Source organism: Prionailurus viverrinus, chromosome E3 (genome assembly GCF_022837055.1).
Source record: "Prionailurus viverrinus isolate Anna chromosome E3, UM_Priviv_1.0, whole genome shotgun sequence".
Lineage (NCBI taxonomy): Eukaryota > Metazoa > Chordata > Mammalia > Carnivora > Felidae > Prionailurus > Prionailurus viverrinus.
This window is the reverse complement of record NC_062576.1, coordinates 40,479,539-40,502,766: the sequence shown is the minus strand read 5'-3', so window position 1 is coordinate 40,502,766 and position 23,228 is coordinate 40,479,539. Positions and strand designations below refer to the sequence as shown.

Sequence of the window (23,228 nt, the reverse complement as noted above, 5' to 3'; positions counted from 1 at the left end):
GTCCTTTTCAGCACAAGTCGCCGGGGGCGGGTCGGATGCAAGCTCCTGGGGGTTCATTCTCGCTCACACCGGGGCCCAGCGCCGTTCGCTTCCCCGACAGCCTGCCCGCTCTGGCGTTTTACACCGCGGCGGCCTTGGCCTTTTTCTTCGCCTCCTGTTTCGCAGGGTAGTCCCAGGGATGCTCTCGCGTCCTCTCGAGATTCAGCATGGGCTCCTCGGTGCTGGTGTCCCCGCTCTTCCGTCGCTCCGCTAGAATCATGGCCCGGAGGAGCGGCGGGTAGGGCACACGGCACTGAGCGTCCTCGGGCGGTGCTGGCGTGACAGCCGTGAAGGCCGCCTCCTCGTGCTTGGGCACCAGCCGCCAGTCGTGGTGCATGACCTGCGCGATCTCCCGGGCCTCGGTCTCCGTGTGTCCTGAGAAAGAGGGCCGGCGCGCATCGCACACACGCTCGCGGGGCAGGCTGCGGCCGACGGCCACCCCACCCGGGGCCCCAACGCCTCACCTTTGAAGGTCAGGATGCCCCAGGCCTTGCCGTGCTCCAAGTTCTGCAAAGCAAGGGCAGAGGGAGGGGGTCGGCTCAGAGCGCGCGCGCGGCCTCGGAGGCGGTGGCGGGGGACGGGGCGCGCGCTCGCACCTGCGCCGTGTAGTCGGGCCGCACGCGCGTGAGGCGCCAGTAGCACGGCTCGTCGTGCTGCCACAGCCAGGACTTGCGCGTCACGAGGCGACCCAGGCCGAAGAGCGGCAGGCGGCTGAGCAGCTGCAGCAGGCTGCTCTCGCGGCGCACGTCGGCCCAGGCGCGCGCGGGCAGCCGGCGGCCCGAGTGCGGCCGCGTCAGCGTCCCGTAGTCCAGCGCATAGCGCTGCGAGTCGCGCGGCCGCTCCCGTTGCTCCCGCAGGGCCCGCACGCGACGGGCCAGCTCGGCGATGAGCCGCGGCCGCAACTTCTTCCGCGCCATGGTCCGCGCCCCGCCGACCGGAAGCCGCTCCACCGCCGCCGCCGGAAGCGGCCGGTGTCCCGCGCAAAGGCGTCCGGGCTCGGCCGGAAGCCAGTTGGAGGCCGGGCCGGCCATGTCGCGGACGGATGCGGGGAGGGCGGGGAGCTCGCGCCGGGGCGGGTGTCTGCGGCGTCCCCCGACATGGGAGGTCTCGGACTCGGACGCCGAGGACCCCGCGGGCGCGGAGGAGGGTGCGAGGGTGCCCGGCCCGGCGGAGGGGCGCAGGGTAGCGGCCAAGGCGCTGCGGCCCGAGCAGGCCCTGCGGCGCGTGGCGGTGCGCGTGGACCCAGGTGCGGGCGGGCGCGGGGAGTGGCCGCGGGACCCAGAACCTCCCCCTGCGGGCGCCCCAGGGGCAGCCGCATCCCCAAGGCCGCCTCCCGTCCAGGAATTGGCGTGGGTTTCCTGGCGGGGACGCGTGTGGCCTGGGGGCGACCAGATGGTGGCCTCGCCCGCGGGGCAGGGAAGTAGTGACCGCTGTGTTCTTGCGGCCTTTCACAGCCGTTCTGGAAGATGCTGGTGCTCTCATCCTGCTGGAGGCCCTGAGCACTCTGGGCTGTGAGTACCAAGTGGAAACCCAGCGCCTGGCCCGGAGCCTCAGGTGGACCAGAGCAAAGCCGGATTCTTGCCCCCGCACCGTGAGTGTCCTGGTTTGTAACAGAGTACGATTCTGGCCAGAGTGTTTTATGTGCGAGGCTTCACACACCCTGCACATTTTACAGATCGGTAAACTGGGAAGGAAGAACACTGAGTGGGTGGGGTCCAAGCTACTGTGCTGGTAAGTTGCAGGGCTCCTGTCCTTAGAACCCGACTGGCCTTGGACCTGGCAGGGGATGGGACATGGGTTTTTTAGCAGAGTAGTTCTGGTGGAGCCTGGGATTGACTGTGGCCAGGAGCCTCAGAGCCACCTGGATGCCCCACAGGTGCCTTCTGAGGTGTGGGACGCAGGTGAACAGGATTTCCTGCTGCTCCTGGAGCCCGAGGAGTTTCTGCAGGGCGTCAACCAGCTGACCCAGGTGCTCTGGTGGGGGCGGTAGTCGTCCACAAATCTCTAGGGGCTGGGTTTCTTAGCGTGGGGGAGCTGTTCTGCGTGCCTCCCTTCCCTGCTTAAGGAGAGAGGGTCAGACAGGGCATGCATGTAGCAGTCTGGAGTTCTCATCAGCAACTGTGGAGCTGTTGTGGGCAAGATGGAGAAGCCAAGTGGGTCCTTGGCCTGGAAGTGGATGGGAGCCACAGCCGTTTCCACAGGATGAGAGTCAGGATGAGGAAGGTTTCCCAGAGAAACTAGCGAGAAGTCAGAGGCGTTCAATCAGACTCTTTGCAGGTTTTGCTGTCTGTTGTTAGGTACTTATCAAACGTGTCATATGCCAGCCACAGGGCAGGCTAGGGTGCAGGGATAGAGCAGAAATGGGGGATGGGGACTCAGACTTGCTCTTTTCAGTACCTGGGACGTGCCCGGGGCTTTCACATGTTCTTTGCTTTTGCTAGAGGTGTAAAGCCAGTTTCCAACAGGAGCTGGCTGGGTGACCAGAGAGAGACTGTGCCTGTTTTTCCCAGGACCCCTCAGTTACTCCCAAGCTCGCTTTTTTTTCTGTCTGCAAACTGGCTGTGGCCTGGTAGCCCGTGGGTCCTGCCTGCCACAGCCTCCAAAACGGGTGTGTTCATCCTTGGCTTGCAGACCTGTGGCCCACCCTGCTCGGTACCGTGGATCTCTCCTGAGGGCTCCGCCAGCCCCCATGTAGCTGTCATTGGGCTGGATGCCTACCTGTGGTACCGGTCACCCTAATGCCTTCAATAGGCCCAGCTGGGATGGGAGGGTTCAGGGGAAAGGTGGTGGCTTTGGGGGTGGCTGTGACACAGCTGCCCCCCTTCCTTGGGCAGATCGGGGAAACAGAACTGGAGGGTGGGAATGGCAGGGTGGCGGGAGCCGGAGGGACAGGCAACCTCTGCTCAGGTCTCACCAGCCCAGCAACATCCACGAGACGAGGCAGCTGGAGACTGCAGCAGTGGCCCGTACGGCAGTGGCACTCAGCTGGCCCAGGGTGGAGGAGGTGAGGGCTGGTTGGGTGGGGTGAGGTGTTTGGCCTTGGTCCTGGAGCTTGGACTGCTCTCCAAGGCCCCGCAGCCCCGATTTTGGTCCCAGGCAGCATGTGGGGTTGGTCTCAGCTGGGTGTCCCCAAGGGTGACCTCCGCTGACGCACTCTGGGCTCACGTCCTCAGGCCCTGGTGCTCCTGCAGCTCTGGGCACACCTGGATGTGCTGCTGGTGGCCTCCTGGCAGGAGCTGAGTCGGCACGTGTGCGCGTTCACCAAGGCCTTTGCGCAGCGCCCCCTCAAGTGCGTGACCACCACCCTGACTGGTGGCTGCAGCCGGGAGGGGGGACAGGAGTGCCTGGAGAGGTGGTACCTTTCTGATAGCTTTGGGAGCGGGGAAGACTGAGGGCTTTGTTGAGCTTGGAGAGTGGGACGTTCAGAAGGTGAGAAGTTTCTAGAAGTTCCTCTGCATCCTTCTCTGTCTGCAGGCAGTACCGGGAGTCCCGTGCCTTTTCCTTCTGTGTGGCTGGACGCTGGGCAGGGGGTGAACGAGTGGCAAGAGATGGCACAGGGCTTCGGGGGGTCTGGTGGCGGCAGATCAGGCAGTTCAACCGGGTCAGCCCCGCCGTGGCCGATGCTGTTGTCACTGCCTTCCCCTCCCCCCGCCTTCTGCAGCAGGTAGGTCCCCCTGCACTGCCCCCCCCCCCCCCCCCCCCCGCCACGTTTGGAGCCAGGTACCCAGGACCTGCCCTGCTCATCTCCGTGCCTGTCCTAGGCCTACAGGACCTGCAACACAGAGCAGGAGCGCATGGCCCTCCTGGCTGACCTCCCCGTGAAGACGGGCGATGGTGCGCGGCCCCGCAGGGTGGGCCCTGACCTTGCCCGCCGCATCTGCCTCTTCTTGACCACGACCAGTCCTGAGCTCCTGCTGGACCTGGGCTCCTGACCACGTCCGCAGGACCAGAAGGGGGTACGCTGCCTGCCCTGCCTAGTAACTGGAAACTACCACAGGCTGAGGGAAGGGAACAGCGCTGCATGTGGGGGATGGGAGGGTGGAATGCTCAGTCAGGTCTGGCCCCCTGGCCCCGAGGGGGTGGTGCCGGGAGGAGCAGGAGATGACGCTCTTGCCAGGAGCTGCCACGCTGGCTGGAGAGGGTGGCGGTGAGGTTCCCCTGCCCTGGGTCCTGTCCACGGGAGCTACGGGCCTGGTGCCCCAGCGGAATGGTCAGGAAGGGGAAGAAGCGGTAAGATGGGGTCTTGCGGGAGGAAAGACAGCCAGGCTGTCTCCTGGAAAGCACCGTAATGCAGCTGGACCTAATAAGGAAAGAGCCCCAGGCCTTGTCCCAGCACCACTGCGAGGCGTTGCCCAAACGCCAAGTTTATTAGGGTCATTTCAGCCTGGGACGGGAGAAACAGCAGCTGACGACATGCAAAAGGCAAGTTAAGAAAGAGCCCCGGCTGGCGGCAGCCGCGGTGCCACCTCTGACGCGTGTCCTCCGCAGCCCACAACAGCCGCCCGGGCCCGCGGTCAGTCCCAAAGAGCCAGGACGGCCGCCCCCACACCCAACGCAGGAAGCAGGTGCCCTTGGACGGTTCTGCTTTCAGGAGCGCAGGGCCTGTCCCAGCCTCGGGTGGCAGAGGGACGGACCTCAGCTCCGTCCCGTCTGCTGCCCTGGAGCGTGGCCCAAAAGGGAGGGACGGAGAACGCGCCACCTCGGCCCGGAAAAGCAGTTTTCGTTGGGAAACAAGTTAGGTCCGTCGGCAGCGCTTCCTCTGGCAGCGCCGGGTCTCCGGGCCGCCGGGATCGGCCGTGGCCTTGGGCGAGGGCGCGGGGGGCTTGTGGCGGCCACAGCTCATGCTCAGGACCCAGCCCAGCTTGTGGCGCAGCACCTGCTTCAGGCCGGGCGGCAGGGGCAGACCCTCCAGCGTGTCCCCGGAGTCGGGCCGCAGCTGGCGCAGGCGGTAGCAGCACAGGAACTGCAGGGACGTGACGCTGGCGCACGAGCGGATCACCTTCATGCTGCTCTTGGCCGCCGTGGAGCACACCATCGGGTAGAACTTCTTGTTCTGCAGCTTGGTGGCCGCCACGCCTGCGGGAGCAGGGAGCATAGCCTGAGCTCTGGCCCCTGCGGGGGCTGCGTGTCCCCCGACGGCATCCGAGGACACGGACATCCCTGACGACTCTCGCGCCGGGGATCCCGGCGCCTCAGCTTCTGTGAGGACAGCCCCCTGGGGAGCCTGGGGTGCTTGGCCTGGGGCTCCAGCTGCCGGCCCCGGGGGCCCGGGCCCAGCCGCCCTCACCTATGCACTTCCTGTTCTTGAAGAAGGTCAGCGTGCCGTGCCAGGTGTCCAGGTGCACACCAATGATGGAGCCCTGGCCGAATCTCGACGAGAAGCTCATCTTGTCGCCCTTGTGGTGGAGGAGCCCTGAGGGGGGGCGGGGGAGGGGGGCGGCGGAGGGGTGAGCCATGCCGCCCCGGCCTCCCGCCCGCCCCACCGGCCGCAGTGCCCCGCGCACCCGTATAGGAGAGGCCCCAGCTGTCCTCGTCCCTGCCGAGCAGGCTGCAGAATGTGTGGTGATACTTGTCCAGATCCACGTCTGATGTCCCGATGCCCACCATCTGGGGAGAGCGGGGCCGGCACAGGGGGTCAAGGGCCTGCCGAGGCCCGCCAGCTGGGGAGGTGGGGGGCGGGCCTGGGCCCTGGAGGCACTCCTGCCCCCCGCCCCCCGGCTGCTTACCATGTCGGTGCCATAGACGGGAGAGGTCATCTTGATCTCCCAGAAATGCTGGCCCTCCCCCAGCTCCTTGGTGCCCCGGATGGCCGCCGTGCCGCAGCTGTACTCCGTGTGGAAGTTGACCTTGCGGTTGTCACAGCTCAGCAGGGTGGCCGAAGACTTATTCAGGTCATCCCACACCCAGTCAAAATCTGCGAAGGGGGAGGCCAGAGGCCAGGGCTGGAGGGCAGGCTGGCCCCAGGCTCCTCCCCGCCCCCCCCCCCCCCCCCAGGGGCCCCCAGGCACTCACGCTCATCTTCCTCGCCACAGCGACAGTCCTTGCCCCGGTGTGCCGCGTGCAGGCTGTTGCAGAAGGAGGCCTCGCTCGGACTGTCACAGTCACAGAAGGACTCCCCGGTCACGGGCACGGCGCTGGGGATGGGTGGCGGCAGGGCTGAGGACTCGGGGTCCGAGTCAGAGTCACTGTGCTGGGAGGGAAAGACTGGTTGCTCGGGTGTGGGGCACTGCCGCCCACCATCCCTAGGCCCGCGGGTCAGCCGCTCTAATGGCCCAGGAAGGGACCCGGGGATTTGGCCCCGGAGGGCTTCCCGGGTCTCCCACACACGCACTGCCCACCCTTGCCAGTGCCACCCACGGTGACCTTGGACAGCTCCAGCATCCTGGCAGTGGCTTCAAGGGCTCCACCCCGTTTCCACACAGCCAGGGGCACTGGGCCTCCAGCTGACGTTGAGCCACCCGGGGCCGCCTGCCTGCTCCACCGCTCCTCGTTCTCTAGGCAGCTTCCAGGCTGAGGAGACGCCGCAGCCCCACCCGAGGGCAGCCGGAAGCAAGGGAGCCCCAGGGCGAGGGCCATGCCAACCCCACGAAGGCCGTGCCCTCGGGCAACAGCCGGACTCCAGCAGGTGCCCCTCGCCGTGGCAGTGCCCGTGCACCCTATCCACGTGGTGGGGCACCCTGGAGCCCTGTGGCCCCATGCCACTTCTACAGTAGGAAAACACTGAGTGGAGACTTGGTCTTCTGCCTGAGGGGCCCAGTCGTCAGGGCACGTGTTCCGAGTCTTGAAGGCCTGATGGTGACCCAGAGCCAGATCCTTCTTGCAGGCCAGTTAGGGACGCTTTCTGTGCACAGGAGGTGTTCCTGTTCTAAAGACACAGGCCTTTCTGGACACCTGCCTTAGCTGTGGACTCCAGGCCAACCAGCAAGGGGCTGGGGACCTGGTCCGGCCCCACCCTCCAACTCCCTTTCCTGGCCTCTGGGCCCTCCACTCGCTCCCTGAAATGCCCTCCGCGCAGCAGGCCGGCAGCCCCTGCTCAGACCCGGGCTGGGCCTGCCACACCTCAGCAAGCCACTGCTCTGAGCGAAGGCCCACAGCCTCCATCGGAGCCCACCAGGCAGCCTCCCAACCCCCCACAGGCCTGTCCACTTTCTCCCACAGGGTGAGGGTGGTCCGCCTTTAGACCGCAGGTTCTGTGTGTCACTTCAGAGAGGCTCTTCCAGCCCCTCCATCCCCTGCTGTGCTCCCCGTCCCGCAGATCTCTCTCCTCCCTTCTCCCACCGGAGTGGAAGCCCCTCGGGAGAACCCGGTCCTTGTTTCTTTTCTGTTACAGTTGGGGCCACGGGGTTGTCACCCAGAAGCCGTGTGGCAGAGACCAAGTGAAGACAATGGGAAATTTCAGTTACAGACCGATGCCAAAGGGATACAGGAAGGAGACCCCAAGCACACAACTACCATGGAATGCTGATCCCCAAAAGCCAAGGCAGACTGGCTCTACTGGCCAGGGGTGGACCCTAGCCCCCTTCCCACTCGGTCAGCAGCCAGGGTCACAGACCAGAATAGAACGAGGAAGGGAGAGGCGTGTTCATCCTTCAGAGGTTCTCAGGGTGACCGGCCCGCCCACACAATCCAGTACTCCAGGCCCAGCAGGTGACAGATGAGCAGCAAATATGTGTCAGATGCTGTGACCCGGCCCCTGAACACCTCCCGCATCTCCCAGTGATGAGCTGGTAAAGGCAGGGACTGGCAGAACAGACTGCTCTGGGTCACGTGGTCCAGGGGAGCCAGAGGCAGGACAGGAATGCAGGCCTCTGGCCTCTTGCTGGCTGGGGCAGGGAGGCCCTAGGAAGGGGCTGCCGCCCCAACTCAGAACTGCAGCCTCCAGGTCTGGAGGTTCCGTGGGGCTCGGCCACACTCACTCTAGAAGAGATGCAACCTCTTCCAGAACACCTGGCTGCGCAGGGGCAAAAGGGTGGGTGGCTGTGACATGGCAGACGTGAGTCGCCCAAGGATCATCCCTGCAGGCAGCCAGAGGGGACTCAGGGCAAAACCAAACCCCTGCCCGGGTCGAGGAGACTCAGGAAGCCCTCCACGGTGCCCACCCAGCCAATAGGCACAATGGCCAAGCAGCCCTGCCGCTCCATCCTGGCCCGGCTGCGGCTGGTGCGGTGAGACTCGGGTGCATCAGGCACCCTGCACCCCAGTCAAGCCACTCTGTGGACAGCTCCTGGCTCCTGGCCTTCCCAGAGCTCTGGAGTTGCCAACGGAGGAAAGGTGCTGCAACTCTGGCCTCCAAGAATCGGAAGTCTTCCTACACACACGTGTGCATATGCATAAACGTCAAATGCACATCTGTCCAGGCAAGAGCACACATGTTCGGTTAACAATAGCTACCTTTGGAGAACGGTCAGGTGAGTGGAACAGAGAAGCTTTTGTTGAATAAACTGACAGAAAATGGAAAGCACAGAGAAGGATACAGCACCTGCCCTGGGTCCTGTCACCCCAGGACCGGTGGGTTCTCAACCGAGATAAACTGCCCTCGGGCGCATCTTCATCTTTCAGTCTGGGCTCAGGCAGTGCCCGTCCTGGGCGTCTCAACCCTTCGGTCCAGCCATGTCCACCTCCCCCGCTAGGACCTACCTGCCCATCTGAGTCGTAGCCCCAGTTAGCGCTCCCCGCCAGAGCCACGGCCCGGGCATCCGCATCTCGGCGGGCTGCACTCAGGACGAAATGCCAAGCTGTGCTGCTGCGAGGACGCCTGGCCATGGTGGACAGGATCTGGAAGAAAACCCAGGTTCTGAGCCAAGAAGATCTGTGGCACCAACTCCCACGCTCCGTCCTCAGCCAGCGGTGCCAGGCCCATCTCAAGGTGGCCGCTCTTAGGAGCCGCATGTGTGCCCAGCCAGGGCTCTGGAACTCTTCCTGACCTCACACCTCCCTCCAGCGTGCAAGCACCTTGATAAAAGCCAGACAGAGAGCATAGAACACCATCCAGACACCCATGACTCCGGAGTGTGGATTTCAGCCCCTCTCTGAGCTCAGCCTACTGAGCCCAGCTGTCCTGCCTGCGTGTCCCTCAGGCATCTCAAACCTTGTCTGGCTCCTCTGTTGCCCAGTTTGACAAATGGCATCTCCAACCGCCCAGTTCCTCATGCCAGACCCACCGCAGTCATCCTGAACACCCCTTTCCTTCCTTGGGCGGTAGCCTAACAGCGTCACAGCACCTCCAAGGCGTGGCCTGAACACCTCTCCATCCCTGCGGTCGCCCGACTTCCCAACCACAGCTCACCTTCCTTCTGGCTCCTCCCACTCCACTCATTACAACCAAGGTTGTGTTCGGAAACACAAATCTTAAAAATTAAACAACCCTTAAAAAGCCCTGAAACCCCTCCAGCCTTGCATCATTAACAGAGAATGCAAATTTCTGCAACACCTTCAAGTTCGCCTGTGTTTCCCCAAGCCGCAAGGGCTCCGTTGCAGTTGCTAGCCCTGCCCTGCCCTTTACCCGGAATGCCCTCCCCTCCCGTGCTGGGCTCGCAGGTTCCTTGCCGGCTTCTGTAACCGTCCCGGCGGTCCCCTGCACCGAGAGCTTCCGGAGCCCAGGCGCCCCCGCCCGCTCGGCGCAGGTGGCGGCCCCGCCGCAGCGCACAGCAGGCGACGCGCTCCCGACCCGGTCCCCGCGGGTGTCCGCTGCCGCGCGGTGGCGGGAATTACGACGGGGACGCTTGGCACCGCCGCCCGCACGAACAAAGGCGCACCGGGGCCTCCCGCCGCCAGCGGAACCGCCAGGCCAGCGGGCGCGGGTGCCGCCGGCCGCCGCTCACCTGTCGCCGCCGCCGCGTTCCGCCGGGCGGCCGTGACCTACTTTCAGCTCCCGAACGAGACGTAAACAATCCCCGCCCCGCAGCCCGCCCCCCGCGCCGCATTGGCCCTGCTGCCGCGGCCGGGTGTTGGCGGGCGCTGGCGGCCCGGAGCAGGGGGCGGGCCGCGCGGCACATGTTTCCTGCCGACAGGATGCTGGGCCTGTCAATCCTGACTCGACATCCCTATTGGTCACATCTCAACCCGTCGGGGAGAGGGCCCGTGCGCCCGTTCGGCATAGGGCGAGAAAGGGCCCAACACGGAAGTGAGTCCATCTCCGGTTCGTCGGACGCACCGCAACGTGCGTGCACCTTACGTGGGACGTGATTGGCTGAGTGCCGCGCGAGTGGCCCTATCAGGACGGCCAGGGGGCGGGCGCTGCGCGCTGGAAGCGGAAAGCGGCCGCGGGGTGCGGCGGGATGGAGGCAGCGGCGGGTGAGCGCCGGGGTCCTCGGGAGTGGGAGGGTCCGGCGCGCAGCTGCGGGGCGCGGCCCTGGGTTTCCAGCCGCGGGCAGGCAGGTGACGGGCGCGGGGTCGCCGTACTGCACCCCACGCGTCCGATTCGTGGGCCTGCTGGTGCCGGAAGGTCGGAGGTTCAGGTTGTAACCGACGTACTGGAGAGTTCTGGGTTAAGCGGGGGTCGTAACGCGAACACGGACGTCTCTTCTGGTTCTGCGCGAAGTACTAGGGTAACTTTCTAAAGGTCCCTGCTGAGGAAGAGAAGTGGGGCGGGGAGGGGGGTGCATAGGAGACTTTCCGTAGCGGCGCTTTGCCGCTCGCGGCTCAAAGTCGTGCTCGGTCCGGTCCGAGTCCTCGGGGCAGACCTGGGGCAGGCACTGTGTGCTTTTGTGACAGAGACCCGCCAGAAGCCGGGCCAGTTGTCCCTCTCGGTTTTTCTTGTGGAGGCTTTGCAGGTGGGGGCCTTTGAACCTACCCATGGAGCGTTGAGCAGGGGGGTGGTATCGGTACCGTTGTTTGTGGAGCCCGCCTGAGGACCCGGGCTCGCAGCGACGGTGGTGGGGAAAGTCGCTTGTCGGACACCGGGCTGGAGTCTGGATGGCGAGGGCCAGAGGGCGCTGAGGTAACAAGAGAGTGTCGCACAGGGGTTGCGTGGATGCAGATGGCAGCCCCTGGGGGTGGCAGGGGTGGGAATGGTGAATATTCAGTGACATTTCAGGCTCCCTGAAAGGAGAGGGAGGCTGAGGCAGAGTGGCCAACGGCCAGCGGGGATCCACGGTTGTTGGACCCGGGCCCTCATGGGGAATAGCCAAGGATGCAGGTGCAAACTGTGGCTGCCCTAATGCACTTGGGGTTTAAGGACCGGTCTGAGAGAGGCGGTTCTGGTCCCCGGAGCCAGAAGCGTCCTTCCCGAGAAGAGGACGCTGGGCACCCACAGGTCCGTCCTAGGAGCGGGGGTGGGGGCCGCCCCAGCACAGACGCACCTGCCATCGGTCACGATGAGCCGATCCCCCATCGTCTTCCGTGTTTGCCTGTTTTCCCCTGGAGTCAGCTGGGAGCCAGCAGCCCCTCGGCTCATCGACCACGTGCGGGCCGCGTGTGAGCGAGCTCACAGGTGTGCAGTGTAAAGGGGCGGCTCGAGGCCGGTCAGTCCCGCCCCAGCAGCCTGGCTGCAGGCAGGGGCTGTGGTGGCAGCATTCAGAAAACCCGAGGGTCAAATCTGGGGCTGGGCGACTGGAAGACCTTCCGCCTGGGGTGTTTGCTGATGTCAGGGTGAGGGGGCAGGTCTCAGAATCTGGGGCGTGGGAGGTGCTTGGCGACCCCTCGGTGAGTGAGCCTTGAAGAGCGCCTGGCACTGAGGTCCTCTGCCCTCCTCCCTTCCGGCTAGAGGCTGGAAACCTGGCAGGCGTCCAACACATCATCCTCGTGCTCTCAGGAAAGGGGGGGGTCGGGAAAAGCACCATCTCCACGGAGCTGGCCTTGGCCCTGCGCCATGCAGGCAAGAAGGTGAGCACCCCCCAACCCGGCCACTGCGCGGGCGTCCCTTCTGCCCCTGCCTCGTGAGCCCCCTGCGCAGTGTGGACGTCCCGCTTCCTTGCAGGTGGGGATCCTCGACGTGGACCTGTGTGGTCCCAGCATCCCCCGCATGCTTCGGGCACAGGGCAGGGCCGTGCACCAGTGTGACGGCGGCTGGGTGCCCGTCTATGTGGACCAGGAGCAGAGCATCTGCCTCATGTCCGTGGGCTTTCTGCTGGAGAACCCTGACGAGGCCGTGGTGTGGAGGGGGCCCAAGAAGAATGGTAATGGCCGGTGGTAATGGCGGGCGGAGGGGGGCGGCCAGCCTTCCTACTCGCCTCAGCTGTTGCCATTAGAAAGCGCAGGAACCGCGGGCCCTCCCCGCGTTGTTGGGTAAAGCAGAGACTGCCACGGCAGGCTCCCTGTTTCCACGACGGTCCTGCTGCCCACCTGAGCCATCAGGCCGGTGCGGGGGATGAGGGCAGGAGGCCCCGGCGAGGCTGGGCTCTGGGGTTTCTGCCCCAGCAGGCTGAGCGCGGGGGCTGCTTTGGGGCGCGCTTGTGCGGGCCGTCGCTGCAGGCCGCCTCACCTCCAGCTGCCAAGGCTTGAGGTGCACCCGGGTCCGGGCACCGACACCCCCAGGAGGGTCACGGGTCCCGGCTAAGGCCTGAGCGGGAGTGTTGGGGGCCCGGGAAGGAGCCTCCCTGCCGCGCGGTGCACTTCCGTCTCCCAGAGGAACGGCTTGCTGTGCTGCCCTCGGGCGGCCCCTCTGCTGGAGGCTGGCTGCTGGCGAGGGACTTGGAGAGGCCCCCGTGAGACCCTGGCCTCACCTGCCCCCGGGGCCTCCCTGGGTCGCTACAGCGCTGATAAAGCAGTTCGTGTCGGACGTGGCCTGGGGGCAGCTGGACTACCTGGTTGTAGACACGCCACCGGGGACGTCTGATGAGCACATGGCCACCGTGGACGCCCTGCGTCCCTACGGTCCCCTGGGGGCCCTCGTGGTCACCACACCCCAGGTACCCCGTGAGCTCCTTCGGTCTCCTGGAGGTCTGGGACCCTACACCCAGGGCTAGGCAGAGTGACCCGCTGGCCACGGTCCTCTCTTCCTCGGTCTCAGGCGGTGTCCGTGGGGGACGTGCGGCGGGAGCTGACCTTCTGTAGGAAAACGGGGCTGCGGGTGCTCGGGGTGGTGGAGAACATGAGCGGTTTCGTCTGCCCACACTGCGCGGTGAGTCGTGGGGACTTGGCGGGGGTCAGCAGCCCTTGAGGGGGTTGGGCCGGCTGGGACAGCCCGGGACCTGCCCCTCGGCGCGGGGGGAGCCGACGGAGGGAGCAGCACGTGTGTGTCTGTTGTAGGAGTGCACCAGCATCTTCTCCCGGGGAGGCGGGGAGGAGCTGGCCAGTCACGCCGGAGTCCCCTTCCTGGGTGAGTGCGTTGCGGCCCCCGTTGGCCCTTGGGCTGGCTCTGGGAGCCCCTCTGCGGGGCCCTCCCCGCCGCCCTCACGGCCCCTCCCCTGCCCTCTCCCTTCACAGGCTCTGTGCCCCTGGACCCAGAGCTCACTAAGAGCCTAGAGGAGGGTCGAGACTTCATCCGGGAATTTCCTGAGAGCCCAGCCTTCCCTGCGCTCCTGTCTATAGCCCAGAAAGTTCTGACCGAGGCGCCTGCTCGCGTCCCCTGATCGAACCCTCCCCCCACCACGGGCCTCCTGGCCGAGTGTATGCAGACCCAAGCAGAAGGGTGTGGGGCCAGCATTCCCTCCCTCAGCCCTGCCCCTGGACCCAGTCCGGTGCTGCCGTAGCATCTGGACAGCAGAGCGGCTGACAGTGAGTGGTTCCCCCAGGTTGGCCCGTGGCAGGGCCCAGGGGGACGTGTGGGGTCCCGGTGGCCTGAGCTCTCCCTGGCTGGCACGTTCCCACTTGGTCTCACGGTGCTCAAACGGCAGCCGTCTCCCCCTGGGCCCCAAAGCCCACGTGCCTGGAAAATCGTTGGGGCCTCTGCTGTCCTCGGGACTCCTGTGACAGAAGGGGGGTGGTGACAGAAGAGAGCGTGCCGTGAGGTGTTAAGCTTGTCGCTTCAAAGGAACCCACAATTAAATGTTCTCCCCTCCACCCCTCACCGCGGTGACAGGTCTGATGCTTCCAGACTCTCCTGTCCCGGTCCCGGCTCTGTGTTTGCATGTTGCGCACTTCTCAGCAGGCACCCCGGCCCCGAGCCCCCTGGATACATTTGGGTCAAGTGTGGTGGCAGTACGTGGAGGGCTTGGTGATGGCGGAGAGGCATGTGCGTTGGGGGAGGCTTAGCCGCTCCCGCCTCCTCCTGCCCCAGGGCCCAGGGCAGAGCTGAGAGCAGGAGAGAGGAGCGAGGCGGAGGGCAACCTCCGGTCCCACGTCCTGAGGGACAGGGGCGGGCGCGCCACGGACAGATGCTTCCGGGTGTGGAAAGGACGGCAAAGGGGGCACTGCCGAGAGCTTTGGCCAGGAGCTGGGGGCACGGGCCGGTGTCCCAGCTGGCAATGGAGGCTGCCCCGGCTGAACCTCGGCTTCCCAGGACCAGGGCCTCCGGGGACACTGCACGAAGAGGACAGCCGAGGTTCCGGAGCCCCGGAGTGGGTGCTGCTGCCCCTCAGGTGTGGGCGGGCGTCCTAGGAGGGGTGTGGTGGTGGGGGGACACAGGACGGGGACCCGGGATGGCACCCTTCTTCCCAACCCCCTCCCCCAGGCTACACCCCTGCGGTCACACGCATGTGTTAGATTGCTTTTAATTACCGACTGCGGGGGGGTGCTATGTGATGGCGGTGCCCCCACCAGCAGAACCCCCCGGCTGCCCCGGGTCCTCCCAGGGACAGGACCCCGGCAAGCGAGCAGGTGACGCCTAGGCCCGAGGCGGACATCGTGTCCCCGCCGGGCTCTGGGCCGGCGAGCCCGCGGTCAGCAGTGAGCAAAGTGGGCCTCGGCCACGTCCCGCAGGTCGAGGCCGGCGACGGCTGCGGGGCCGGTGCAGGTGATGTTGTTGTAGGCGTACGCGGGCGGCTGGCCGTCGTCGCCGTCCGGCGCTGCCCGCACGAAGCGGGGGACCACGTCGGGCTGCTGCAGGGCCAGGGCCCTGAGGGCCCGGAGGGGGCAGCCGCAGTCCCAGGGGTTGCCCTCAAGCCACAGGCGCTCCAGGCCGGGGGCCCGCGGCACGAAGGTCCGCAGGGAGTTGTTCCTGAGGTTCAGGTAGCGCAGCTGCCCCAGCGGCGCCAGCACGTCCTCGGGCAGGGCCTCCAGGCGGTTGTGCGACACGTCCAGCCAGAAGACGCGCCGCAGGGGCCTCAGGGCGTCCGCGGACAGCGCCGCCAGCTGGTTGCCGGCGAGGAGCAGGTACTCCAGCTTGCCGAGCCCCTGGAAGAGCTGGCCGGGCAGGTGTGCGAGCCGGTTGGCGGTGAGGTCCAGCTCCAGGAGCTCCGCGAGCCCCTGCAGGCCCTGGTCCTCCACGGCCACGATGCCGTTGTCCCGGAGGAAGAGCCGGCGCAGCCCCGAGAGGCCGGCGAAGGCGTGCGGGCGGATGCGGCCCAGGCAGCTGCGCTCCAGGTGCAGGCTGTGCAGCCGGCCCAGGCCCTGGAACGCCTGCTCCGGGAGCGCCCGCAGGCAGTTCCCGGACAGGTTCATGACCGCCACGCTCAGGAGGCCGAGGAAGGCGCCCGCCTCGATCTCCTGGATCTGGTTGTCATTGAGCGTGAGCACCTCCAGCTGGCCCAGGCCCTCGAAGGCCTGGCCGGGCAGCTGCCGGATGCGGTTGTGGTCCAGCCGCAGCTCCTCCAGGAAGTGCAGGTCCTTGAAGGTGCGGGGCCGCAAGCCCGCGATGGCGTTGTGCGAGAGGCGCAGGACGTGCAGGCCCAGCAGGCCGGGGAAGGTGTCCTCCAGGAGGCCGCCCAGCCGGTTGTGCGACAGGTCCAGCCAGCGCAGCGCCCTCAGGCCCAGGAAGGCGCCGGGGGCCACGGCGGCGATGAGGTTGTGGTCCAGGTAGAGCTTCTGGAGCTTGGGCAGTTTGACGAAGACGTTGGCCTTGACGCTGCGCAGGGCGTTCCTACTCAGGTCCAACTCCCGCAGCTCGCCGAGGCCACAGAAGAGCGCGGGCTGCAGGTAGGCCAGCTTGTTGCCCGCCAGCACCAGCTCGCGGAGGCCGGCCAGGCCCTGGAAGGCGGCGTCCGGGAGCACGGCCAGGCTGTTCCAGCCGAGGTTGAGGTCCCAGAGGCCGGACAGCCCCCGGAAGAGGCCCTCGTCCACCCTGCCCAGCAGGTTGTTGCTGAGGCCGAGCGAGGCGAGGCCCGGGGTGTGCAGGAACGTGTGGGCCGCCAGCCCCCGCAGCTGGTTCCGCTCCAGGTGCAGGTGGTGGAGGTTGTGCAGGCCGAGCAGTGCCCGCGGCTCCAGGCTGGCCAGCCCACTGCCCTGTAGGTTGAGGAAGCCCAGACCGGAGAGGTTCTGGAAGGCCGCCGCGGGGATGGAGGAGAAGTTGTTGCCGTCCAGCCACAGGGCCCTGGCGCCGTCCGGGATGCCGTCGGGCAGCCGCGTGAGGTTCCTGGAGCTGCAGAAGACGCTGAGCTCGTCCGAATAGTCCTCGTGGCCGCAGGTGCAGACGGCTGGGCATTGCGGGCTCTCAGCCTTCCCCAGAGCCCCGGGCTCCGCTCCCTCCAGGCCGCAGGGGCCCAGCGCTGCCCAGGAGACCAGGAGCACGGCCAGGGCCGGGCCTCCTGCAAGGAGAAGGAGCCGGAGGACGTGAGTCCCGGGGCGAGCGAGACCCGGGACGTTCCAGGCCTCGGCCTGTGCCCGCAGCCCAGCATGGAACTCGGCACCGAGACCACAGCACGTGACCGTAAAGACATGCGCTGCCAGTCAGGCGGCAGAAAGGTGGAAGCCGAGTCGTACTCACCCCGCCGGGACTAGAAGCGGAGCCAGACAGGACAGCTGTCGTCCGGCTCCAGACCAACTGTCCTCTCCACCCGGTGGGGCCGGGATGCCCCTTCCCAGAGGAAACCTGCCCGTAGAGCTGGGCGGCCGTCTGCATCCCGAACACGGGCACCGGCCAGGCTGCCAGGTGGGCCCAGGGGGAATGCGGGAGGGCTTGCTGGCACAGGCCCGGGTCACGTGTGCTCGCTGCCCTCGAGCGCCGGCCGTTGCCCCCAGATTGGAGGGCCCTCACACGGGTGCTCCCTGGCATATGCAGCCCGCTGCCGGCATGGGGACAGAAGCAGGGTGGACAGAACGCCATCCCCTCACCAGGGGCCAGGGGTGTGTTAGGATGAAGGGCGCTGGGCCTCACAGCAGCGCCACCCCAAAACCTGCATTGAACGCTGGGCTACCCACAGAACTGGGCCTGTCCCGGCCCTTGGAAGGGCTCAGGGACTCAGCATGAGGTCAGAGCATGCCCCATCCCCTGTGGACGGGACCAGGCCCCACGGGGCTGGAAGGGCAGCAGTCCCCAGGGGAGGGTCTCTAGGGGTTGAGAGGCGACTCCCACCCTTCCCCTGTACCACTGTCCTGGGCCCTGGGACCAGAGTGGAGGTGGACAGAGGGACCTGAGGCATTCTGGGACCCCAGCAGGGACACTTCCCCCATCGGCCCACCCAGAAAGGCCCGCCCCTGGCCAGGCGGCTGCCCCCAGAACGAGGGGCCGGGGCACTTGGGGGCCCCTCACCTCTCTTCAGGGCCATCCCGTGTGCAGAGCAGACCACAGGCGGGCAGTGAGCAGGGGTGCGTCTGCTGGGGCCGGCTGCTCCTGCCCTCTGACTTCCCCACTGCTGGGGCAGCCAGCACCCTGCCGCAGGCCAGCCCAGCCCTGCTGACCTGGGTTCCATTAACCCCCTCATGCCCGGCTGCCAGCATCGGCCCCGAGTGCCCAGAGTGCACATAGCACAGGGGAGAGTCGGGGGGTGCCGCGTTCACCCCCCAGCCACCTTTGGGGATCAAGGTGGGCGGTGGTGCAGCTCTGGGGGATGGGCGTGTCCCCCCACCTTCGCCCTGCAGGGCTGAGCAGAGCTGGGGCAGCAGGCATGTGGGGGCAGGGATCTCCCCTGCAGCAGCCTGTGGTTGGGACAGCTTTGGGGAAGCCGGGAGAGGAGGCCCCGCTGCTTGGCCGGCCCCCGGAGCCCAGGTGGGGGCCCCTCGGGCCGCTGTGGGGGACCTCCCGGCTCAGCAGATGGCCACGTGGGAGTTAAGTAGGAGCTGGGTCTGGCATGCTGGTCACACCTTCCCTCCCCCTGCCCGTTTCCTAACAGCCTGGGTGGGGTCCTCATTAGGACTCCCCGGGGCTTCTGCGACCTCAGGGTCAGCTGGTGTCTGGCCACTCCTCCTCCCCCAGCCTCTTCTAGGAACAGCAGCCGGGCTCCCGGCCACCTCGTGTTTGCTTTCCTAGCACTGCCCTCCCGGGAAGAGCGGAGGGGGGCCCAGCCTTGGGGGCCAGGTCTTGCGCCGCAAGACCAGCCTCCACCTGCTTTGGGACTCCTGATGTTCCCAGAGCTGTTGGGGGGGGGGGGGGGGGGCACGGCCACCCCGCTCTGCACAGGATGGCGGCCCAGCACCTGGCCTGCGGGCAGCCCCGGGTCAGGCCAGGAAGTAGGGGGGCGGCAAGGTGCTGGTTGCTCGAGCGAGGGGAGCCCTGCTGTGCCTTCATCCACCGGCCTCTGCTCTGGCTGCCCAGAACCCCTCTTCCCTGGGGCTGGCGGGGTGCAGTCGGCCCTCCAGCCCCGCCTCCCAGCCTCTGCCCATGGGGCCCTCCTCTGGCTGCGCAGGCGGGGCTGGAGGCAGGGCTTGTGGAAGTTCAGACTCCAACGTGACGCCCCCACCGCGAGGCGATGCGGAGGGAGGCGGTTGCTTCGCAGCCCCGTGGAGGGGACAGTGGGCAGCTGCGGCGCCCCTCCCCAGCCCCCCACCCTGCCTCGCCCCTGCCCTGCCTGAGCTGCTCATGCCTGGGGGTGAGGGCAGCTTTATCTCTCCCTTTATTGAGCTTTGATTGATTTCCAGGTTGTTCTGAGAAATTATAGATCTGCCGGGAGAAAGTCCACGCCCAGAAATTTACACGGTAAACACGCACTGACACAGCGCAAAGTGCGGACTCAGCACGTTCGTGGCCGAGGACCCTCGTCGGGAAGGGAGGGTGAGCATGGGGAGGGGACCGTGCTGTCTATAGATCCCGGGTGGGGCGCTGGAGAACTCGGGGGGCTGGGGGTTGCCGCAACGCCAGCCTGTCCCCGGCGCCCCAGGCCTCCCAGAGCGGCCTGTCCTGGCTGCCGGGTCCCTTGATGCTCCTGTCGTGCACGGTTGACCGCCCGAGGGTCTGCCCGAGGCGCGCGGCGTCCTTCGCTTCCCAGCTTCTGTGTACGGGGTTCGCGCACTGGCTTTGGCCGCTGCTGTCGTGGAGGCTGAGCGGTCCTGGCGTCCAGCTCAGACCTCGGGGCGCGACACTTGGATTGCTCTGGGCGGTCGAGTCGCCCACCACACCCCCGCCCCAGCCGTCCCTTGCCCCAAAGGGGGGTGAATGTCAACTGTCGTTTGTTTCTCAAATGTTGGTGACGCACCAGCACCTCGGGCTTGTCGCCGGGGGAATGTCCCATTTTGTGATTTTGTTCGATTGTCGGATAGTCTGATGTGTGTGTTTAAAAACTTCTTCTCCGGATACAAGTCCCCCATCGGGCACGTGTGGGCCGTGGCATCCTGCCTGCTGTCCCTAGACCCTGCAGGGTCACTGAGCTGGGTTCCTCGGGTGCCAGCCTGAGGGACAGCAAACCCAGAGTCCTGACCGTGCAGACCCTCGTGTGGTCACATCCCGTGTGCCACAGGGACCAGAGTGCACCGTGGATGTGCGTGTGGACACGATGTCGGGGCCCCCGGCCGTGGGGGGCTGCCCCCGAGGCCAGAGGGTGTGGGGAAGTGTCCGTGGCTTGTGGAGCAGATCCCCGCCGGAGCAGTCCAGCCACCTGCGCGTGGCCCCTTTTGGTTCCTCAAATGTCACGGGAGCAGCTTGCCGGGTGTGTGAGCCAAAACCGGAGGCTGTCGGGGTGAGGGTCGTGCTCAGGTTCGTGGCGGACGGGTGTTCTCACCATGCTGTCTTCCCGCCCCCGCACGCGGTGCTCTCGGTGCTCCTGGGATCTCGGGTCGTGTGTAGGTTTTCTCCTAGGTGGTTGTTGCTTCTTGATATTATTTGATCCCTTTTTTCCCCTTGGGTTCCGTCTCCCATCAGTCCGGGCCGGACGCGCCTGTCACTTGTGGGGTGGCACAGTGAGCGTTAGCTGGCGCGACCCCTTCACCGACGGCTCTCTTCCGCGCCAACAGCCTTGTGATGCGTAGAAAGCTCACAGCCCTGCGGTTTGGACGGTGCCCCCCCCCCCCCCCCCCCGCCGCTACAGGACCCTGTGTGCGCTCTGTGGTCTTGTGCATCCCCCACACAGCAGCGTGTGAGTCCTTCGTGCCTTGTTGGCTGAACGGCTGTCGCCCTAGGGATCTGCACCATGTGTGGGTCCACTCGCCAGCTGATGGGCATTTGCTTTGTTTCTGTTTTGGGGGCTGCTACAGCGTTGGCGTGGACGCTTAGATACAAGTCTTGGTGTGGACGTGTGTCTCGTCCTTCCAGTAGGTTCTCAGGAGTGGAATTGCTGCTTCACAGGATATTTATGTATAACTTTTTAAGGATTTTATTTTTAAGTAGCCTCTATCCCCGACTTGGGGCTCAAACTCACCACCCCAAGATCAACTCTCGTGCTCTCCTGACAGCCAGGCACCCCTTATGTCTGACTTTTTAAAAAACCGTTCTCAAAAGCGTAACATTGTGAGAAGTGGGAGCGTTCCAGCTGGGTCTCGTCCTCACCCGCACGTGGGGTGTGCTGTCTGCAGGTCAGCTGCTCCCATCCCGCGACCCTCCGTGTCGTGGACAGTTAGGGCCGAGCGCCTTCTCATGTGCACAGTGGTCCTCGTCTTTACAGGCGGGGTGTTGATCTGAGTCTTGCACGTTTTTAAATTGTTTTCTGAGTTGCCAGACTTTAATTGTCGGTTATCAGACACGATACCTGCAGATACTTTTCCTTGCCTGTGGCTTACCAATTAAAAAAAAAAAAAAAAAAAACCTTGGGTGCCTGGGTGGCTCAGTCGGTGAAGCGGCCGACTTCGGCTCAGGTCACGATCTCGCGGTCCGTGAGTTCGAGCCCCGCGTCGGGCTCTGTGCTGACAGCTCAGAGCCTGGAGCCTGTATCAGATTCTGTGTCTCCCTCTCCCTGACCCTCCCCTGTTCACACTCTGTCTCTCCCTGTCTCAGAAATAAATAAAAAACGTTAAAAAAAAAAAAAAATTAAAAAAAAAAAAACCTTGTCCTTTGAAACGTGAAAGTTTAGTGAAGTCCAGCTTACTGAGGTTTTTTGTGTTTCATGCTTTTTGTGTGCCTAACCCAAGATCACAAAGTTCTTCTAATCAAGAGACACGGAGTACCTTCCCATTTACTTACATCTTCCTTAAGTTTTCTAAACTTGACACTATTTTTTTTAACTTTAACGTTTATTTATTATTTTCACACAGAGCAAGAGAGCGAGCGTGAGCAGAGAAGCCCAAGCAGGATACTTGCTCATCACACAGCCTGATGTGGGGCTTGAACTCACAACCTTGAGACCACCACCTGAGCCGAAAGCAAGAGTTGGACACTTAACCGACTGAGCCACCCAGGTGCCCCTTGTGTTTTTGATAAAATAGTTTCTACTTATGTTATTAGTCTTGGTGCTGTTGTGTATGAAGTGGTCTGAATTTCATTTCCAGGTAGAAAGATCCTGTATTTCTCTTACCGATCTTGTGTCCGGGACCGTCAAACTCACCGGCCAGGTGTGTGCGTGTATCTGGATTCCGTAGGACCCTGTCAGCTGTGACTAAGAACGTGTTCGCTTGTTCTCTCCAGTCTGTGTACTACCCCTTTTCTGTTCCTTTCTGTGCCTCACTGCACGCCCAGTATGATGTGGAGTACGGAGGTGAGAGCACACCTCCCTCACCTGCTCCTGGTGTTGGAGGTGAGCATTCGGCCCGTCACCATGACTTCTGATGCTCTGACAGGCAGAATGATGCTCTCGAAGATATCCTGTCCTTCCGCCGGAATCCGGACTGTGTCGGGTTACACGGGCAAAGGGAGTGGAGGTGCTGATCAGCCTGGATAGTGAGACTAACGTGGGTTTTCCAGATGGACCCAGTGTCACCACAGGGGTCCTTGATGGTGGAAGCGGGGGGTCAGGAAGGGCGGGCGTAGGCAGTGAGAGGACCCCAACCCCGGGTCGGGAGTAGACAGGGAAGAGGCCAGGAGCCGAGGAACGTGGGCGCCTCCGGCAGTAGGACACCTCCGGGAGGACGCAGCCCCGCAGGCACTGTGGTCCGGCGTGGCCCGGGTCCGACTCAAGGCTGCCGGCACGAGGTCCGCGAGGAAACTTCGCACGGGTGTCTTTGATCCTGAGGCCAGGGAAGCTGCCTTCCCGCGGTTGGACACTTCTCACCACGAACGTGCCGGGTTTCATTCCTTGTTTCGCTGCGTCCGTTGAGTTGATCCCGTGGATTTTGTCCTTCGTTCCCCTAGGATGGGCCGCGACGTCTTTTGGTTTTCAGATGTGCGGCTGATGGTGCAAGTGCTGCCGTATTTGGGTTACTGATGCTGTGTTACAAGGTTAACATCTAGGTTCACCAGGGACACCGACGTCTAGTCTTCTGTCAGGCCCAGGCTTGCGTCGCAAAGGAGCTGGGAAGCGTCCCTCTGTCTTCTGAAAGAGTTTGTGAGTGATGGGTGTTATTGTCCAAATGCTCCGTGAAGTCACCAGGCTCTTCCTTTGTGTGAACTTTAGACTTTCTGTGTTAATTCAGTTTCTTATTACAGGTCTGTGGTGTTTTCCTGTTTTTTTCTGAGTCCATTTAAATGATTTGTGTCTGTAGGAATTCATCGGTGTCGTTCACTCGCATTCCTGGAGAGGCCTTGACGTTTATTTCTGCAGGGTGGGTGGTCCGGCCCCGTCTCCCGCGTGAATTCGGGAACCTGGGTGTTGTATCACTGTGGGTCTGTCAACTTGATGATCTTTTCAGAGAGCTTTGGGTTTACTGTCCGGCTGATTTCCTGTCTTCTTCTTCTTCATGTTTCTCTTGCTCTTCTCTAGTTTCCCGAGGTAGAAGCCTTTTCTGTGCAGGTGTAGGAGGCCCTGGGCTTGTCTGTGTCTGACAGACACTGGTGTCCGCTTTTGCTTCTTTTGACCCCCAAGCTTAGAGATCTGTTACTTCACTTCTAAACAGGGGGAGGTTTTCCTCACTTCGCTCCGCCACAGGTAACTAATTCCGCTGGGGTCAGAGGACGTACTTCGTATGCGTTGGCTTCT

The 23,228-nt window shown here is 64.5% G+C and overlaps 5 protein-coding genes across 19 annotated transcripts; 2 read left to right on the top strand and 3 right to left on the bottom strand.

Annotated features, from left to right (window-relative positions):
• Window positions 1-112: 112 nt before the first annotated feature.
• Window positions 113-956, bottom strand: MRPS34 (mitochondrial ribosomal protein S34). Its single transcript, XM_047838563.1, has 3 exons — window positions 636-956; window positions 504-546; window positions 113-414 (listed from the first exon to the last, which is right to left on the bottom strand). Exons 1-3 carry the CDS (start codon window positions 954-956, stop codon window positions 119-121), a joined length of 660 nt encoding a protein of 219 aa, XP_047694519.1. The 3' UTR covers window positions 113-118.
• On the top strand, window positions 925-22,741 carry EME2 (essential meiotic structure-specific endonuclease subunit 2). 9 transcript variants are annotated; one of them, XM_047838549.1, is made up of 10 exons: window positions 925-1,285; window positions 1,494-1,630; window positions 1,916-2,008; window positions 2,671-2,762; window positions 2,947-3,043; window positions 3,213-3,328; window positions 3,514-3,703; window positions 3,801-3,995; window positions 7,370-10,162; window positions 21,412-22,741. In XM_047838549.1, the coding sequence occupies exons 1-8, from the start codon at window positions 925-927 to the stop codon at window positions 3,969-3,971; spliced, it is 1,257 nt and encodes a 418-aa protein (XP_047694505.1). In that variant the 3' UTR covers window positions 3,972-3,995; window positions 7,370-10,162; window positions 21,412-22,741. The 9 variants fall into 9 exon arrangements, with proteins under 9 accessions (XP_047694505.1, XP_047694502.1, XP_047694504.1 ...); XM_047838546.1 differs by having other exon boundaries at window positions 4,157-10,162; XM_047838548.1 differs by having other exon boundaries at window positions 3,801-5,930; window positions 6,072-10,162.
• On the bottom strand, window positions 4,388-10,034 carry SPSB3 (splA/ryanodine receptor domain and SOCS box containing 3). Of its 4 annotated transcripts, XM_047838542.1 has the most exons (7): window positions 9,861-10,034; window positions 8,677-8,814; window positions 6,052-6,229; window positions 5,766-5,953; window positions 5,544-5,646; window positions 5,327-5,452; window positions 4,775-5,115 (listed from the first exon to the last, which is right to left on the bottom strand). In XM_047838542.1, exons 1-7 carry the CDS (start codon window positions 10,032-10,034, stop codon window positions 4,775-4,777), a joined length of 1,248 nt encoding a protein of 415 aa, XP_047694498.1. The 4 variants fall into 4 exon arrangements, with proteins under 4 accessions (XP_047694496.1, XP_047694499.1, XP_047694498.1 ...); XM_047838540.1 differs by having other exon boundaries at window positions 4,388-5,115; window positions 5,327-5,646; XM_047838541.1 differs by having other exon boundaries at window positions 5,327-5,953.
• NUBP2 (NUBP iron-sulfur cluster assembly factor 2, cytosolic) lies at window positions 10,264-13,987 on the top strand. 4 transcript variants are annotated; one of them, XM_047838556.1, is made up of 8 exons: window positions 10,290-10,332; window positions 11,408-11,470; window positions 11,744-11,862; window positions 11,957-12,155; window positions 12,733-12,887; window positions 12,989-13,099; window positions 13,228-13,297; window positions 13,405-13,987. In XM_047838556.1, the coding sequence occupies exons 1-8, from the start codon at window positions 10,317-10,319 to the stop codon at window positions 13,548-13,550; spliced, it is 879 nt and encodes a 292-aa protein (XP_047694512.1). In that variant the 5' UTR covers window positions 10,290-10,316; the 3' UTR covers window positions 13,551-13,987. The 4 variants fall into 4 exon arrangements, with proteins under 4 accessions (XP_047694513.1, XP_047694512.1, XP_047694515.1 ...); XM_047838557.1 differs by lacking the exon at window positions 11,408-11,470 and having other exon boundaries at window positions 10,264-10,332; XM_047838559.1 differs by lacking the exons at window positions 10,290-10,332; window positions 11,408-11,470 and adding an exon at window positions 10,339-10,586.
• IGFALS (insulin like growth factor binding protein acid labile subunit) lies at window positions 14,615-18,753 on the bottom strand. The gene is made up of 2 exons (XM_047838539.1): window positions 17,546-18,753; window positions 14,615-16,601 (listed from the first exon to the last, which is right to left on the bottom strand). The coding sequence occupies exons 1-2, from the start codon at window positions 17,757-17,759 to the stop codon at window positions 14,800-14,802; spliced, it is 2,016 nt and encodes a 671-aa protein (XP_047694495.1). The 5' UTR covers window positions 17,760-18,753; the 3' UTR covers window positions 14,615-14,799.
• Window positions 22,742-23,228: the final 487 nt, after the last annotated feature.